The 18,988-nt window shown below is 38.0% G+C and overlaps 2 protein-coding genes across 4 annotated transcripts; one reads left to right on the forward strand and one right to left on the reverse strand.

Moving 5' to 3' along the window:
• Positions 1-2,612: 2,612 nt before the first annotated feature.
• LOC132171333 (pentatricopeptide repeat-containing protein At3g61360) lies at positions 2,613-4,461 on the reverse strand. The gene has a single exon (XM_059582624.1). The coding sequence runs from the start codon at positions 4,309-4,311 to the stop codon at positions 2,779-2,781; it is 1,533 nt and encodes a 510-aa protein (XP_059438607.1). The 5' UTR covers positions 4,312-4,461; the 3' UTR covers positions 2,613-2,778.
• Positions 4,462-6,403: 1,942 nt separating this feature from the next.
• LOC132171576 (U11/U12 small nuclear ribonucleoprotein 48 kDa protein) lies at positions 6,404-17,638 on the forward strand. Of its 3 annotated transcripts, none has more exons than XM_059582937.1 (5): positions 6,404-7,592; positions 9,455-9,569; positions 12,428-12,535; positions 14,621-15,420; positions 17,291-17,638. In XM_059582937.1, the coding sequence occupies exons 1-4, from the start codon at positions 6,538-6,540 to the stop codon at positions 15,404-15,406; spliced, it is 2,064 nt and encodes a 687-aa protein (XP_059438920.1). In that variant the 5' UTR covers positions 6,404-6,537; the 3' UTR covers positions 15,407-15,420; positions 17,291-17,638. The 3 variants fall into 3 exon arrangements, with proteins under 3 accessions (XP_059438920.1, XP_059438921.1, XP_059438918.1); XM_059582938.1 differs by lacking the exon at positions 17,291-17,638 and adding an exon at positions 15,498-15,824; XM_059582935.1 differs by lacking the exon at positions 17,291-17,638 and adding an exon at positions 15,519-15,824.
• Positions 17,639-18,988: the final 1,350 nt, after the last annotated feature.

The raw sequence follows: 18,988 nt of genomic DNA on the forward strand, positions 1-18,988 counted from the left end.
GCCCTAGGCCGGGCGACGTCCATAACCTGAAGAAAATCCGCTGAATATGGATCCTCCTCTTCACTGCAACCCAACCCCCAATCAAGGGGATCGGGGGGCAGCTCCCCAAACTTGAAGGCTTCATCCAAGACCGAAGAGTTGTCACCCACTACTTCATCATCCTTAATAGCCACATGTGATGAAGACTGAGACTCCCTTATCTCTTTCGGACTTGGGTTAAGAAACCCTCGCCGTAGATAGCCCCTCATTGGATTAGAGTTCTTAGAATCAGGCTTTCTTATAGCCACCTGACCGTGTGCAACCTCTGAAGAAGCCTGAGCAACAAACCCTGCAACTGGTTGGTAATGTATCTGCGGAGCACTAAAAGATTCCACCGCCTCAAGAAGAAGAGAATCATTCACCCGAATTCTTCTTTCTTTCTTAGCTCTCCGGTAGTATCTCAATATTTGCTTATATATAGGAACCCCACTGCCCAGAGACATGCGTAACCTCTCTCCCAAAGCTAACGCCCCTGCAGAATTTGCATCATGATTTTCCGGCAGAACCATCTGCCCAGATGATAGTGTAGAAGAGGGCGGGACCGAGACACTTCCTCCTAAAAACCTCTCAATTTCTTTCTTCATAGACGCCAAATTTTGTTCCTCCTCAGGGGACAACACCTCACGAGCTTCCTTGCTTGCCTGACGAAAAGACACCTCCAAGTCCTTCAGTATTGCCATATGCGTGACATCGTCCTTAACCACTTCTCGAAAAGACTCAATCAGCCATTTTTGTGATTTGTTCAGACCAGAATCAACAATGGCATCAGAGGTGAGCGTCGGCGAGGAAAGAGGGACAGAAACCTCCTTAGCCTCAGCCACCATCACACCTGCGGAAGAATCAGCAGACGAGGAAAGGGCTGAGGTAAGAGGGACAGAAGGAGGGTCACCGGCATGGACTGGCTGGAAGCCGGCATGAACAGGAGACACTCGCTTAAAATCCGAGGCTCTGTCCCCCCGCTTAGCTATCGCGGCCCCTGTCTCCCTGTGAGACAGATAATCATCACTGCCCAGAGCTATGTCTTGCACTGACAACCCAGGAGCCTCAGCAGATGAAGGAATCACCGGAGATGTCACCGGCGAGGTCGACCCAGAAACCGCCGACAAAGCAAACCCAGAACCTGCCGACGAAGCAAACCCAATACCCTCCGACGAAGAACCCAAACTCGACATCACATGAGCAGCCGCACCCGCGGGAACCACTGCGTTAGAGACCACAGAAGTCGCCGGAAAAGACCCCGGATTGAACATCGGCGAGGCAGAAACGAGCAGCGACGACGACTGCTCCGATTGGGCAGACCCAAGACCCGCACGAATCCCAGAAGCAGACTTGCGTCCAGCTCTCCGCCTAAACCCAACAATAAGTTTAGGCTTCAGGCCCGTCCTAAAGCAGGCCCGGTCCAGAACAGGCCCAGGCTTCGCAAGAAGCTTCTTCCAACGACCAGGAACCCAAGAGCCTTCAAACCAAGAATTGGGCTTAAAGCCCAGTCCGATAGAGAAGACCCGAATCACATCAGCCCTAAGATTATTCAGATACGCCTTCAACGAGCGCACAACCCTAATCAACTTCGTCGCTAGATCGCCGCCACCACCCTTAACCAACTCAGGACAGCCCACCATCGGAAACTGAGCACCAACCGGCTTCACATCACCAGAATCCTCGGACAGCACCGCCGCATAGGACCGATTCGAAATAGCATTCGGTATACCCCCTAGACCCTTCGTCTTCGCTGCGAGAGACACCAAAAATTTCCGTAGTTCATCCACAAAGCAGCGCCAACCCCAACCTTCACGGCCCTCAGGGAGCCAAATCACCCCTTTCCGAACACCATCAGCAAAGACCCCGGCCACTAAGAACCGACCGGCCTTATTGCAGCCCTTATGGATCTTCAAAATCATCTCATCCTCCCGAAATGATTTGGCGAAGAACTCCGACCCTTGAGATTTTAGCGCCTCCTCCACCATGTCCGCCAGCCAATCGGAACATCGGAGGCTCAGAGAAAAAGAGCCAGAGAACCCTTTTCTCTTTTCTTCCAAGCGCAACTCAGGCTTGCCCGCTTTCGCCAAAAAAGAGAACGATTTAGCTTCCACAACAAATCTTCGCTCCATCCTGTCCATTGCAAACGCATCCCACGATCCCGAACCTAGGTCTAGCGGAAACGCGCCTGCACGCGCCTCCGCTAGAGAGGAAATAGAGAAAACTAGGAGAATTCTAGAGTGAGAGTCTCTCGTCTAGAGAGAGAGAGAGAGTCTCTCGTTTTTAAAACAAGCAAAGTACATGAAAATAGAAACTCAACAAATGGAGCAAATGAAACAGCTCCCCAATACCTGACAATATGCCAATACCTGACAATATGTTCTCAAAGTGACAAAGTCCAGTCCAAAGGGCCTAAACTGAAGTTCTAGCGTCCATATCAGTTATTGAAGGAAAAAGTACAACAATTATTGAAAAATAAGGAATGTTCATTCCAGCTCTCCATAGTATCGACCAAAAAGTATACCTTGTAGGAACACCTTTTCTTCCTGCTCTTTTGCTATTAAAGCCTGAGCACTCTTAAGGCAGCGGGTACAAAATAGCTAAAATCCAATGATTTCTTCAAAGGAGGTGTGGCAAGATAATGTTCACTGTACAGTATCTCATAACACAAATTATAGAGAAGCAGCAAGAAAAAAAACTCTTCATACATAATTAGAACAAAGTTTAATGAATCATTAGGAGTATACTATAAAATTAACCATACTAGTTTTTCTCTGTTGAGGCAGCAATTCCTGCAGCATGCCCTACTGATGGCGGCAAAATATCTTGTAATTTCTTTATCATCTGGTTGAGCGTACTCAACTTGTCCATCTCACCTCTCTGCAGCAAAAATCTTCCCAACATCCGAGACACTGACTCACTAATATGCCTCCCTCTCTCCAACACTTGTTTGGAGCATTCAAATGCTTCTTGCACCCTCCCCAGGGAGCACAGTCCTGTCACCAAGAGATCCAACGCATGGCCATGAGGACAATACCCTTTTTCCACTAGGTAATTCCAAAACTTCAAACCCAAATCAAGCTGACGATTCCCGCAGAAAAATTTCATTAACATCACCACTGTTCGTGTTTGGGGCACAAAATTTCTTTCAACCATCTTGTGGTATAGCTCACAAACACCCTCAATGCCATTTGATCTCATCAATCCTGAGAACATGATTTGATAGGTCATACTGTCATGCGCAATATGTTTCTCTTCCATCTCATCCATCAAAGCAACTGCAGACTTCACATCTTTTGATCTAACGAGCGAGCTCATCAAAGCATTATAGGTACCAGTATCCGGGTGCAAGTTCCTCAGAGGAATTTCATCAAATAGTTGCCGTGCCTTGATTGGGTTTCGAACAACCCCTGCTCCATGGATCAGAGTAGTAATTGTTTCTAAGGTAGGCAAGCAATTCACCTGTTCCATTTCTTCGAGAAGCCTCAAACCATCACCAAAGCAACCTTTCTTACAGTAAGCATCAATTCTGATATTATAAGTAATACTATTTGGCTTAAAACCTCTCAGGACCATTTCATGATAGAATAGTTCTACTGCAGTAACATCACCCGATTCCCTGAACCCCAAGAGCAAGATATTCATGGTCTTGGTGTTGGGAGGAAATCGAGAATGCATTTTTAGGAACACAGAGCGTGCCTCCTTCATCTGCCTCTGCGTGCAGAATGCTCGAAGCAGTACATTGAATTCATCAGTACCAAACTTGCTACCAACAAAAACATCATTCTCCATTTTTTGAAATGCCTCCAGGGTATCTTCAAAGGATTGGAACTTTGCAATTTTGGACAGCAAAATACTCATCGACTTGGGGGTGAGCAAGGAAGGATGTCTTTGTTGGATTTCTTCCATCAGTTCCCAAGCTTTATCAAAATATCGCATCCGTGCAAGAATGTGAAGCGTCTTTTCAAAAGCATCTGAACTTGGACAGAACTGGGAATGATTGAGGTAAAATTTGAAGAATTCAAGCGCTTTGAGACCATTGGAGTGGGCTGCAAAGAGGCGACCAAGAACATTCTCCGCGAAGGTGTTGGAGAGAACAGGTGAAGGAATGCAGTGGAGAAGGGTAGGTTGAAGTGGTTGATCAGGAAATGGATGGTCGTTAATGATTCTGATAATCTTGTTGATGCTAGAATTGGCTTCTATGGATAGGTTTGATTGGTTGGATGATTTAGCAGCAACAGTGACCAAAGAGGAAAACAAGCAAGAAACTTGGTTAGATCCCTTTCTTCTCATCATTCAAAGGAGAATCCTCTCTTTCTGGCTTCTGGAGATTTAACTGGTGAGTGCAACGCTGCAGGCACTTCTAAACAATAGTTTGGTATAAGTAACATTGGAAACATCATTATTAATGGAAAAATGATAGAAATAATAATTTCATTGCCCATCTCCAATACATCGGATGGGCAAATCCAATAGTGGATTTGCAAAAGGAATTGGACAGGATATAAGTAAGGGAATGATGGGTACTAACAGCTCCCTTATTAATGTGACAAAATACACTAATTAAGATCCACCTCATCACTGAATAGAATAAAAAAATTAAAAACAAAAAATCCTCCTCATCACTCAATACATTGACACCACTATGCTTTTTCTTTCATAAATACCACTATATTTGCATTATGAAGTCTTAACTACAATAAAGTTGACATGCTTAGTAACATATGTAACTAATAGATTTTAGGAAAAACTTCACTTAACTTGTAACACTCTGGTCCCATATTAAAAATATGAGAAGAAGCCGATATAGAGTGTATGGTTTATAAAGATAATCATGAGTGCTAAGTCCCACATTGTCTAGTTACTAGGTGAAACTATACTTTATAATGAATTATAGAGAAACTTCAAATTGACTAATCATTTTGGGGTGATAGCACAAATATGGCTAGCACTTTTTCTTAGGTTGTTATAAATGGTATCAAAGCTACCTAGTAACGTCAAGTGCGTGGCCCTGACGAGGACGCCCTGGTCCAATATTGAAAAGATGAGAAGAAGCTTATATTGAGTAGGTGGTTTATAAAGATAATCATGAATGCTAAGTCCCACATTACCTAGTTGCTAGGTGAAACTAAGCTTTATAATAAATAAAATAAAAAAAATAAACTCCTTTCATATTTCTATAAGTTCTCATTTTGCTTTACTCATTCTCAAAAATAAAAAATGAGATATAAAACATCTTTTAAAAGTGATTCTTTAAGATACAATAGGTGAAATCATTCAAGAAATTTTGAAAAGATCAATAGTGCGAGTAGGGGTTCCAAAGCATCATTATTATGCTAACCTCCACATCTATTTACATGGTTTTATGTGACGTATTTTAAGTAACTTTCCGTGTCAATTATTTTAAAAGAAAAATTAAAAAATTAAAACATGTCATATCAACTTATGTGAAATAAATGAGTGTAAAAACTATAATTACTTTTTATCATTTATAAATTCTTAAAAATGTCAATGTATTTCAAGTGACTTTTTATATTTGAGTAATGCTTACGTTGCAGTTTCAACTCACACTTTATTTTTTTGTTTTAATAATAACTGATCCAACATTGAGTTAAAAAAAAAAATAAATAAAATAAAAAAAAAAATAAAAAACCATTGTGTAATAGTGTGAATATAACATTTCTCTTATAGCATTATTGTTTAGATTTTGTACCTTTAAGATCAGAACATAATGATTAAGGTGCTCATCAGCCACGTTTGAGTGTTAATTTCCTGGGTAATTTGGGGAACCAAAATGTTAAAATGCTTCTTTTTGCCCCAATTTGGTGAAAATTTTGGAGAGCATGAACATTTCTCCCAAATATGGGGAGTAATTCACTCCCCAAATATTTTTTTTAAAAAAAATTATATTAAAATAAAAAGTTAAAATTTGACCACTTTCTCGCCTCTCATTTATTATTATTATTATTATTATTTTCATTTCTTATCAAATGAGATTATTCCTGAGGTGAATGAAAATTGGAGAAGAAATTGTATTATTTACATTGAATATATATAGCAGTCAAGGAAAGGCAAATTTTAAAGAGACCGTTAAGAAAAAGACAAATTTTGAAAAATATAATTATTAAAAATTAAAATTAAAATTAAAATATGACATTTAAGAAAGACAAATTTTAAAATATGAGCTTTAAAAAAATACAAATTTTCAAATATATGAATGTTGAAAAAAGAATAAATAAATTATTTAAAAATGAAATGTAAAATAATTTTTATCATTTATCTTTATTTAAAATAGATAGCAAATTTAGGAAGTTGAAGAGAATTCACTTCACTTGTATAATTGGGTATAAACTTCTATTTCAATTACTTTTTTAAATGTTGGGTTCTTTATCATTTCAGATTGACTCGTTTTCTTTTTTAAATGTTTTGGAGTTAACTCTCACCGGAAACGGCGATCGCCTCATTCACCGGAGCAGAGCCACCCACTCAATGCTCTCTCTCTCTCTCTTCTGAATTGAACCCATGAATCCTTCCTCTTCTACCCCATATTCCAACCCACCTTTCCCTTTCCTTCCCCCAAACCCCTTTTACTCTCAGCCTCATAACCCTCCGCCTCCGCCTCCGCCTCCACCCCTCGCCGACCTGTCCACGACACTCTCGTCCCTCAAAAGCCTCATCCACCTCTCCCACCAAACCCTTCACTCCCTCTCCACTCTCCTCCCTCTGAAGCCTCACAACCCCAATCACATCCCACGCAAATCCCACCAACACCACCCTTTTTACCAACCTTCTCCTCATCCCCTTCCCGGCTCCGATCAACTCTGCTTCTCTTTCGACGGCCCCGCTCCCAATTCTTTCTACGACGAGTGCCCGGGCGTCGTTCGCTTCCCCATCCCACATGCTGCAAAGAAGACGTTGACGATTCCGGGCTTTCTATCCGTCGAATGCGCGACAGGAGAGATTGAGGGGCTTGGGGAGCAGTGCCTTTTCAGGATTCTTCCATCGGAGCTGCTGGCGATTCGAGGCGAATGCGAGGCCTGGAGTGATTATCCGAGTGCCTACTCGTGTAGTGTTCTTCGTGCGCTTTCTTGGGGGACGAGGATGGTTAGAGAGCGCGATTTGATGAATTGGGTGTTTGCCAGTTCCCCGCGTTATGGTGTTGTGATTGATGTCGCTATGGCAGACCATATATTTTCGCTGTTTACGCTGTGCCTCAAGGCGATCGTGCGGGAAGCTTCGAGTTTGGATGGGGATCAGAACAAGGGGTGCCCCGTTTTGGTTCAGGCATTGATTTGGTTCGCATCTCAGCTCTCTATTCTGTATGGGGAAACGAATGGGAAGCTCTTTGCAATTGACATGCTTAAACAGTGTATATCGGAGGCTGCTGCGCGGGGGTTGATGATGACTGCGTCTCCTACTCTAAAAGAAGAAGCTTCTCACTCTCAGAATGAGCTGAATCTCACTGTTACAGGAAAGGTCATTTCTGTGTCACAAATCGTAGCAGCGGTTGCTGCATTGCATGAACGGGCTTTATTCGAAGAGAAGACTAAGGGTTTTCGGGTTTCTCAACCGCTTACGTATGTATTGCCTGTATTTTACGATTCTTATCGAACGTTATTGTTTACTATTTTGATTTGTATGTGTTGTCTCAATTATGATATGATCACTGTTGTCAGACACAACAAACGAGGTAGAAGAGCATTGGAAGATGCATTTGTAGTTTGCTTTCTTTTATTTAAAGGTTGCTCTTGTTTGTTTTCTGTGGTGTACATCATGTACACTTCCAGTTTTATTAGTTAGAAGTTATTTCATGCTAAAAATTTCATGTGTATAATGGATATTTCTACATGGAAGTCATATCTGTATCACATATGAGTACTTTCTGGATGCTTCCAATATGTGTCTGATACTTGGTGAAAGTGTATTAATTGTATCTGATACTTGTCCAATACTTTTGGACATACATATGATGCACCTTGTTATTTGCACAATGGTTGAGGAAAATAGTTGTAGAAATTAAAAAGTTTGTATAACATAGGAAGGGTAAGGGACATACATCCTAATTATGTATGTATCAACAAGGATGCCTAAACGATAAAAATTTTCAACAATTTCACCAACATTTTGACATTACGATATTTATTCAATACCTTTACCTTGCTTGTTCACTTCCTACTTTTTTGAAGAATTTTTAGGTTGTGGTATTCGTACCCTTGCTTTATAAGTGGTCAAAAATTATGTAGGTGGATTGGAATATAAGAACAATATGGCTATTTATCATGTCAAGTTTAACAAGCTCTACATTCTTGCATCAACAAACAAGATATTGTCATTGCGCAATGAACCGGAATAGTTGAACCAGGTACTTGCTGGGTGGCTAAAACTAGTAACACATAATAGGGTTAATTGGGTTATGGCCATGTTTCATTTCCTTAATTTCCAATTATTTGAATAAGATAGGGTTAATTATGCCGAATCTGTTTTCCTTTTACTTTTTTACCCTTTGCTAATTTGGAAGAAGAGGGATCCCTGCATAATGATAGCTTCCATGGTGTAACTTTACTCTCATTTCTCTATAATACTTTTCATGCCTTGCCTAGGGAAAAAATTCACATAAGCTAAATTTAACTATTTGACACCTTTGATACTCTTGTCTGGGAGATATATATACATGTCCTTCTGATATATTTTTTAACTGGAATTTTTTGGAGAAAATTTTATATATGCAATCCTTCATTTTATTTTACTTATACAAAACTTCATTTGTCATTATTTTTTTTTCCACATTTGTCACTCTTATCTTTTCTCCTTTTTTAAAGTTGCTTTATTATTGGTTTAATTGAAGAACGTATTTGTATGAAATTTATATGGTCTTGGACATGCAAATTGGCATCTAAATCTGCTGTTATTTACAGAGAGATGGCAAATCCATATGATATACCTGCGAGAAGACTAGTAGTGTTTACTGTAGTCTTGTTTATGATATTTGGTGAATATATGTAGTTTTGAACAGGAGGAATAATAGATTTCATAAGATTGTGACACATCATTTGAGGAGCAAATTATGGAGAAATGTTTTTGGGAAGTATAGCATTTCTCTTTGAACAAAGTCACTATTTCATTCTTGCATTCCAACATGTTTGGCTTATGCTTTTAGATCTTCTCCTATTTTTATATAGTACAGTTTTAGCCTTGACAGATATACCAGTTTTGGGTCTAGGGTCCGTCTTTGAGGGCTTAGGGTTTTTTTGGGTTCTCTTATGGGGGGCTTTGGTGGGCTAGCTTTGGTTTTCCTGTGTATACTTTCTGTTTACTTTGGGGCGTCTTATGCATTTTTTATATATACAACATTACTTATAAAAAAAAAAAAAAGAAAAAAGATATACCAGTTTTTAGTATTCATAATAAATGCTGAAGTAAGCTTCTTTCTATTTTGTAGGAGAGCTGAGCATGATTATGTGTCACAGAAAGCTGATGAGGAGCGGAAGAGACGTCCTAACTACAGGCCTATAATTGAGCATGATGGACTCCCTCGGCAAAGGTCATCTTATCAGGTACTTAAATCCTAACTTTTGTTGGGGAATAAAAGGGGTAGAGGGAGAGGCTTTTTCCCTTTGTTTGGTTAGAAGTAAAGGATGGGGGGAACATCTCTCCATGGGGCCCACGATTTTTCGACTTTTTTATTGGGTGATATGGGAGAGGGAATGCGTGAATTTGATTTTTAAATTATTTCTATGCCCTTATAATGAATTAGTTACCTATTATGTGATAGTAAATTTCTTTTTTTGCTGCTGCTTTCCTATTCTCTTCGTCATGTGAAACTACACTACAGGAGTACAATCCTCTCTTTTTTCCATTCATTTCTTCTTCCTTGCATCCAAACATATCCAAGGAATAACTCCATCATTTTCTTCTCCCTTTCTTTTTCCATTACTCATATCCTTTCCCTTTCCCTTCCCCTCCCCCTCCCCCTCACCCCTCATGTGACCAAACATTGTGATCATTCATCAGTCTGAGGAATGACTTTTGTTTTGATTTGGGGAGAGATTGGGGGGGAGGGGGGAGGAGTTCAATAAAGTATGAATATGAATTTTTAACAGCAGTGGTAAAGAGCTGCTGGTAGAAATATGAACAGCCCTGTTTAGGTTGAAGCAGCCACAATAATTGTTTGCAGTCAGTTTAAAATGCATAAACCTAGTCCACTTGCTGTCATGGTAATAAAATATGACTTAAGTTTCTTGACTTGGCAGCACAACCTAAACATGAACCTCTAAAGTGCATCTTTAAGGACATTCAGCGTGAAAGAAATAATTGGACTCTTAATGGGGTGGAGACCCCTACTGACATGCTGAAGTCTTCATTTTTACGCTGCTTGTTTAATTGGATGACTCTTCCTTCTTCTTTTTCTGATTCTCTTCATTTGCAATTTTTGGACCAATATTTTGGAGAGCCTCATGTCAGTTGGTGAACATTACAAAGTCAAGTTTCTATCTCAGTCCCGGTGCCCTGGCTTTTAAAGTAATGCTTTTCGAGATTGTATTCATATTTGCTCGACTTGAAAATTCAATTGCCTTAAAATTTATGCAGGTCTTAAATGTCTAAGGTTTTGCATTTGTTATGTTCTAAAATTTGGATCATGGTCCAGAAAACTAGCCGATTTTTTGCCATTATGGATAACTGGATGATTCCATTTATGATGATGATGCGAGTCACCTTGTGACATTAAGCCTTGTCTATATGCGTCCGTCTGCATGTGTGATGTGCCATTGATGATGCACGTATGGGCTTTCAGTTGAAGGGGAAGTTCATTCTAAACTTTGAGATGGTTGTTTAAAACTATGGATTTGGAAGTTTGTTTATGTTTAGAGCACCCCCAATGGATTATGCATCTTCTCCCTTTTTTTTTGAAGGAGCATCTTCTCCTTTTAGCCAAAATAGCTAAGCAAATCACAAAAAACTCCATCCATCGGGTTATGCAAACAAAATGCATTTTACATTTTTGACCCATTTGTGTACAGTGTGACTTGTACACAAACGCATCGCTGTTTATTATTTCTCTCACTTGCTCTCTCTTTCTTCTACACATTTCTGAACACATCTTTTTCTCTCTTCTCCCATTGTCTTCGTCTTTGTTAAACCTGCTTCTGCCTCTGCCTCTCCCTTCTCCCCCTGCTACTCATATCGTTTTCATGTACCTCTCCTGCTTAAGACTTTTCATTTTCAACACCTTCAATAAAATCGTCATCTTGTTAGACTTCTACTAGCCTTCAATTCCAACACTTCAACAACAACATCAATGTCAGGAAGAGAAAAAAGTTAACTGGGTTCGAAGCAGCAGCAAGGAATATCGCCAAATGCACCAGCGGCACAAATGCTGAATTGGAAAAAAAAAAAGGAACTGTTGATTTTGATTGCATGGGGACTGGGCAGGACATTGATGATGGTGGGACAGGGTTATTAAGGAAATTTTTGTGCTTGAGATTTCAGATCCAGAAACTCTTATTGATCTCGTGCCAGGAGTGGTTTGTTCTGGCGAGGGGGATTGTAATGTTGGGTTTGCCAGAGCATTGTACAGAGTGTCAAAGTTCTCTTGCTTTCTTTATGGCGGATTAGGTGATTTTTGGTGATGTTGTGATGACTGTGTTTGGTTTGCTGCGATGATTGTGTGATTTCCAGTGATCTTGGGTTGGTGATGCTGGAGAGCAGTGTAGTGGTCACAGCAGATGGGGTTTCATTTTGTGTATTTGGTGGAGATGGGTTTTTAATAAAAAAAATTTAAATGATTATTTTAATAAATAGAGACGAAATTTAGATAAACGGTTAGATGCAGGCTTTGAAAAGTGGATAGTTAAACTAGAAAAAGTAAGTTTTGGTTAGCCATTTTGCATAAAAATATACATAAGCCATTGGGAATGCTCTTACATGTGATTTATGCATAATAATTAACCACATTGTTTGGTAATCTCTCCTGCCACAATTATGTCAAATACAAGAAAATTGAAAATTGCTGGAACACTAGCTGCTTTTCTAAGATTATCTCTACTAGTCTGTTACTGCTTTTCTGGAAGTATTGTTGTCTAACCCTTGGCTTTAGAGGAGGTGTGAATCGTGTGATATTATTTCATCAAACCAAGAAATTCAGTTTATTTTTAATGATTAAAATGTATAGTAGTGGATAAGTGCATTAAATTATGACTTTAAACAGCTGAAGAATAAAGTTAAGAGCAGCCCAAAAGTTTTCCTCTTGAACAAGGGACAACATGTTTTTCACAAGCATGTTGTCTTATACTTCTTCTCTGTTCCGCAATTTTGGTTATAATAGGCAGATTGACTAACTCTTATTCTCTTTCTATTTTTTTGTTAATTAACTTTCTCTTAATCTCATAACTCCAAAATATTGTGTTTATGCCAGGAATCAAACAGGACTAAGACTAGAGAGGAGTTATTGGCTGAAGAAAGGGACTACAAACGCCGAAGAATGTCATATCGTGGCAAAAAGGGGAAGAGAACAACTTTACAGGTAAGAAGCAGTTTTTTGTCATTATTATTTGTATCGTCATTGTTAGTATTTTTTTTTTTCTCTAAGCAAAAAAGGATAGGCTGGGTAGACCAATCGTGGCTATCTTACCTGAGCATGACCATAGTAGTACCTACCCTCTGGGAGCCACACAAGAGGAGCCTAGACGGTGGGAATCGCAAGCGCTCCCTCAAGTCCGACTGAACCATAGCCTGACCCAGCTCTTCCAGGACATCAATGGGAATCTAAGGCGGCTAATACTAATCAGGCATATATGTAGATTCTCCATTACGGAGATTCAAACTCAAGCCTTAGTACATGCCCTGACCACTTGAGAACTTCCTTGGGCCATTGAACCACCACCCTTGGTGGAGTTAGTATTAGGTATTGTTGTTGTTGTTGTCATCATTCTTGTTAAGGGAAACTTCACTTAACCCCCTAATATTCACCGCTTTTGCAATCACTCTCCTAAACTTTAAAAACTCTCAATGTCGGGTATCTAAGTTTAAAAGAGTTTGTACTTTCACCCTCTCCGTTAAGATTTTCTATTAAATCCTAAGAAGTATGTGAAAATTCCCAAAATACCCTTTTAATTGGGGTAATTTTGTAATTTTCAAAAATTAATAGGGGTATAAGGGATATTTCACCCATTTACCATCTTATTTAACCCCAAACTCCAATGGTAGCATGACATTGCGAACTTTTTAAACTTGGATACCAGAAATTGAGAGTTTTCAAAGTTTATAGGAGTAATTTCGAAAGCGATAAAAGACCAGGAGGGTAAGTGAAGTTTCTCCTTATTATTATTGTCATTATTGTTGTTATTATAATAAGTACATGTAATTCATTAAAATGTGCAAAAGGCTCAACTCAAGTATACAAGGGAAACACCTAGCTAAAAGAAGGAAGAAGATTAAGAAAAATATAATTGAGTACTTTTGCCTTCCATCCCGCAATCCAATATATCTAAAAATAAGAAAAGGAAATGGAGTGGGTAGTACGCAGCCGTTGCTTGTTGGGGAGGAAGGTAGCCTAAAACAACTGTCCAAGGTGAAGAAAAAATCCTTTAATTCTACCACCGTCTGTTCACAATCTTCAAAACTTTGATTATTTCTTTCCCTTTGAAGGCACACATAAGGCAAGACAGAACCATCTTCCATATATATTAAAAAAAAAAAAAAAAAAAAGGGGGGAAAAAGAAAAATTCATTAAAGTGGTGCTTGTCTCTAATATAAAATGATCATAGGACCAAGACACATGTTTTTGTGATGGGGAGAGTACTACCCGCTAGATATGATCATAGGTCTACGCATGCCTTAGAAGTGCTCTTGGCTCTTGCTCTACTCTGGCTTATGCACTATGCCCAAGCGTCTTAAGGCTTGACCAACTTTGCCTAATTTTTTTCTAAAATTAGGAAGAACAGCTGTCTTAAATTTATTGGAAGAACTTGTGTGAAAGTGAATCCATTTAATTACAAGTATCTTTATGGTTATAAAACACCGCCATACTTTATAGGGCCACCTGTTGCAAGAGAGCGCTGGTCACTAGTATTACTATATGGGCTTTATTGCCTAAGGAGGAGTGCTGGTCACTAGCATTGACTCTATGGGCTTTATTGCTTGAGAAGGTCGTGTACTTCAGTTGGAAAAGGATGTGTCGGTGTTAGCAGTGATTTAATATGAAACTGTCCTGGTCTGTCTTATGTGGGCTATTCACAGAGAGAGGATAATTGGACATTCAATGGCATTTAATTTTCTTGGATTGGGCTAAAATTTCTACTCTTGAGATCATTGTATGATTGGATGATTGATAGTGAATTTTAGATTATAATATTTTGGTAAAATCTTTTGTATACACTGGATTCTCTTTCAAATAAAATTTCTTATATATGTGTGTGCGCGTATGTTGTGCTAAAATGAAGTTCACCACTCTGACTAGAGTATTTGTACATGTCTTTGGTTTTCTTATGTTCATATATTTTGTCCCATCGCAGCTCAGTCTTGGCACCAAGCTTTTTTTTTTTTTTTTTTTTTTTTTTTTCAACCCCTCCTTTCATTAATGCCCTGTTTTTGTTACACTTTATCAAAGGTTACGAGGGATATAATAGAGGAATACATGGCAGAAATTAAGAAAGCTGGAGGGATTGGGTGCTTCGTACAGGGAACTGAAGATGGAGGAATGTTTCTATCTGAATCTCCATCTGCTCATGACATCACCACCAGTGTTGATGAGCCAATAGGAAGCAGTTATGCAGGAAACGAAGGTAGCCAATATAATAACAGGACACAGTCACACTCTGATTATATTAAGAGATCTAACAGTTTCAAAGATGCTTCTCCTAAAGACTATGAGCAGCCAAGACGAAGCCTTCATGAGCACCATGTAAATGTAGATCAGAGAATCGTCAGTCATAGCAAACATGATGGGGATAATTATTCAAGAAGCCCAGAAAGATACAAAAGTCGTGGCCGGTCATATGTCCGAAGTAGTCATCTATTAGAGCAAGATGATCTGGAGGTGGCCAGAATCCAGCATCCATCTTCTGGCATGTCAAGATATGATAATAGTAGATCATCTTCTTCTGTTTCAAATTCTGTGAATGATATAAGTGTGAGAAAGGATGAACAGAAATCAAAAGTTGAGCATAGACGGCGAAGGAACAGATATGAAAATGTTAGTTCAGACTTTCTGGGACAAAATGCCTTTGAGGATCGATACAATCCTTCAGAATCCCTTGACATGCGCGAAGATGATCTCTCCACTGGCATCAAGCATGTCAGACAAGATAAATTATTTCTTAGGGAATTCCATGACCAACCTAGCCGCTATTCTGCAGGAAGGCAGTATCCTGACTACCACGATAAATCTGAGTAGCTTCACCTTGTGAAGTGAGTATTCTAGTTATTCATCTTTCTAATTTAAGCAATATTTAATTTGAGTCAAATATGTATAGCTTTTGACATAGTTTATTCATGTAATTTTGCAGTCTTAAAGTCATCAGGCCTCAGCAATTCTATCTACACTTATATCCTCCTCTGTATCCTTATCTGTTTTCTTTTGTTTGATGTTAAGCTCATTTACATCTTGCAAGTGCTCTGCTGTCTCCTCCCCTTTTATTCCATCAGAATAGATGCACTGTTAAAGGATGCCAACGTCTTATGTCATTTCCCCACAATCATCAAGATCTTCAGTAGCCATTAGTTGCATCATCATATCACTCTTACTGCATTGTTGCAACCTGTATTGGCATTATCTCTTATGTTTTAATGTATTGTGACTCACTGTGCTGAGTTTTTTTTTTTAGGCTAAGTTACTGTGTGGTCCTTTTGAGATTTGAATGAAAATCCTAACGTTCCGCTTTGTTGACAAGATGAGTGAAATGTAGAAACCCAGAGGACTGAAATAAGTAGGGGCAAAGTTAAATGATCTTTCATTGGGATGTAGATGCTTTTAACTAATAGGAGAAATTTAGTTTGAAAAAAAAAAAGAGAGAGAGAGAGAACAGAGGACACAAAATTTAGTTTGAAAAATAAAAAAGAAGAGGAACACATCTGACTTTTACCTTCTGTATTTTAATTTTTTTGGATGAGTATGTTCTGTATTTTGCACACAATCATATGGGAATCTTAAAACTCACATAGATGAGCACATCATCATGCATGTGCGACTATTTTTGTCTGTTACTTTGCTGTAGGGCAGTCATTTGAAATCAAGCCCTGCTCATCAAAACTAGTTTTGACTCTATTATTGATGTAGCCAGGCATCATATGACAATATTTATAAATTTGAAAATTGGAGGGTATAAGATAGGAAGGGCCAATATTAATTTTAATATAATTGTCAAAAATACTTGGTAGTCTCTATTGTAGTAGCCCTTCAAAAAACAAGGAAAATTATTCTTGTAGAAGATACACATTTTATCGTTCTTAATTACTATTTGATATATTTTGGAATTGGTAGTCTCAAAAGTTTATAATCTTGTAAACCCTGGAATGGTTCTGGCATATCTGTATATGCTTTATAGCGTTATTAGGTTTTCCACTAGAAAACACAAAGATTGCAGTTTGTAGCGTTATTACAAACATACCTTAAGGACTTGTATAGCAGAGCAATATGTATTGCATATATACATAATTTTAAATATTGTTTATTGAGTGCTGTTCAGTTGTCTGAACGCAAATAAGGAGCTATACAATGGGGTAGTCCTTCACTCCTTCCCCCATATGCATAAATCCTTCCTATCTTGATGAAGGCAGGATTCAGTTTCTACTCCCTGGTAAAGCACTCTTCAAACTATTTTTACCTTCTCTTTGTGATGAATGATAATAATCCCCATTATACATTATCGGAAGATTAACTTACACCTTTCAGTAGTATTTTATGATTGATTAGACTTGTATAATTACACTATTAAAGCAGTTTTCTCTGCATTGTAACAAAATTTACTGAAGAGTAAATGATCACTGTTATATATTGTTTCGTTATTGGAAGTTCTTGCTACTAAAGAAATGAACATAATATATGCACTGAAGGCCAGTGGGTCATTGGTTAAGAAGAAATGCTACCAATCTGCATAGAAGTGTAAGGGTGGAAGGGTTTTGTGTTATTGCTCATCCTTGATATTTCATCTCAATGGTGTATGATCTACTGCTAGCTGAAGTTTCCAATGTTAACTTCAGGGCTTTTATCTACATGTTTTATATATAGGCAAAGCAATCTTGATTTGAATTTGCTGACAGCTAACCTTGTTTCTTGCAGATTATGAAAATATACACATCTTTTGTGAGAGATGTGAAGACAATGCAGTTGGGGAGGATACCGCACATTTTGAAGCTTGCTGACAGATGAAACTCTGTATGCAACTTGTTTGCTCTTCTAACCACAGATTGGGATAACTTTTAGCTTCTTCTCCATTAAATGCAAGTACATTTTTAGGGTATATTCAGTGATGAGAGAAGTATGTATCTTCTGTAATGTTTGTACCTCAGATTTAGGTTTCTGTTCGGCAACCGTAACCTGTATCCTGTACCTCCATTGTGGGGGGCCCTGTTGAAAAATCACCACTTCCATTTTGGTGATGAAAATGACCAGCCAGATCTTCCTCAAGTTGTCTTTTCCAGTATCGTATATCCCTCCCAAGAAACAGGAAAATTAGAACTGATAACCATTTCGTTCTGCTTATGAGGAATCAACTTTGTCCATTTCATGATGCTGAACAAGGTAAAGGCCAAATAATCAAATAAACACTTTTATTTTTAGAGTCCATTTGGTCCCGTAACTTTGCAAGCCAAAAGTGTGATTTTAAACAAAATTGTAGAAAGTGTATCAACTGGTTGTGCATTCTTCAAAAATTGTAGTTTTTGAAACTTTTAAAAAAATCTGGGTTTTCAAATTGTACACAAGATGGTGCATTTTTAAAGCTTAGATTGTAATGTTAAAGGTCAAATTCGCATTTTAAAATTGCACGTTTTCAAAGCAGACCCTTAATATAGTGGGAAAAGAAAAAAAGACCACTTGAAGGGAAGAATTAGGATTTCTCCTGAGAATATCTGGTTAGTTATAGTGGAAAGATATTTTTTGTCTCATAAAAAAGTGAAAAGACAAAAATACCTTTCGAGTATTACTATTTGGATATTAGAGAAAACCCCTCATCTCATTCAAAATTGCATTCAAGTCATCCTAGAGAAGATACAGATGGAAGTGCAAATAATATGAACGTTTGACAAGTTCTATTTCCTCTATTTTCAACTTAAATGGGTTGAGCACTTGATGGGTTACCAAAAATAGTTGAAAATAGAGGAAAAAAGTGGGGGAGCCCGAAAGAGTGTGCATATTTATAAGAAGAAACAAGGCTCTTTCAATTCTAAGTCATTGGTATTGTTTGTTGACAAAAGAGATCCAATCAAGCCGTGTACTTAAATCTTTAAGCTTTGTTTATTCAAGCCCAATTTTATCATCAAGCTAGCTTTTATGTTAGGTTTAATTCATTAAGTTTTCGAATATCTCTTTATAAACTAAATATCTTTATTGATATTTACTTTTTTGAAAATCCATGCTAATTATTAATTGCTTAATTATTGTTAAAGATTTTATCATTTAATTAGATAAAATGATTTTTTTTAAATATATATATATATTACAAATTAAATTCACCAACATTGTATTTGTGATAAATCATAAAAAAAAAAAAACAATTATTGTTAAATAAACTATTTATATTATACCTTATAATCTTATCTACAATCTTAAAGAATCCAATTTCAAGTCTTTATAACTATGTTTTGTACCATATATATACATACATATAAATATGTGTGTGTATATATATATATATTCATCACTTTAAGAAGAAGATTCCTTTTATCTTTTTTCAATACTTATTTTTCTTTTTCATTGGACCTCTCCACCCAACCAAACATGAGGATATTTTCAACAACATACGTACCAGATTCCTTT

Source organism: Corylus avellana, chromosome ca2 (assembly GCF_901000735.1).
Source record: "Corylus avellana chromosome ca2, CavTom2PMs-1.0".
NCBI classification, from domain to species: Eukaryota; Viridiplantae; Streptophyta; class Magnoliopsida; order Fagales; family Betulaceae; genus Corylus; species Corylus avellana.

Excerpts from the sequence above, each read along its gene's own strand:
- LOC132171576 (XM_059582937.1), top strand. The coding sequence starts at position 6,538 with ATGAATCCTTCCTCTTCTACCCCATATTCCAACCCACCTTTCCCTTTC. Across the intron at positions 9,570-12,427 it reads GGCAAAGGTCATCTTATCAG|GAATCAAACAGGACTAAGAC; the intron begins GTACTTAAATCC and ends TGTTTATGCCAG. Across the intron at positions 12,536-14,620 it reads GGAAGAGAACAACTTTACAG|GTTACGAGGGATATAATAGA; the intron begins GTAAGAAGCAGT and ends ACTTTATCAAAG.
- LOC132171333 (XM_059582624.1), bottom strand. The coding sequence starts at position 4,311 with ATGATGAGAAGAAAGGGATCTAACCAAGTTTCTTGCTTGTTTTCCTCT.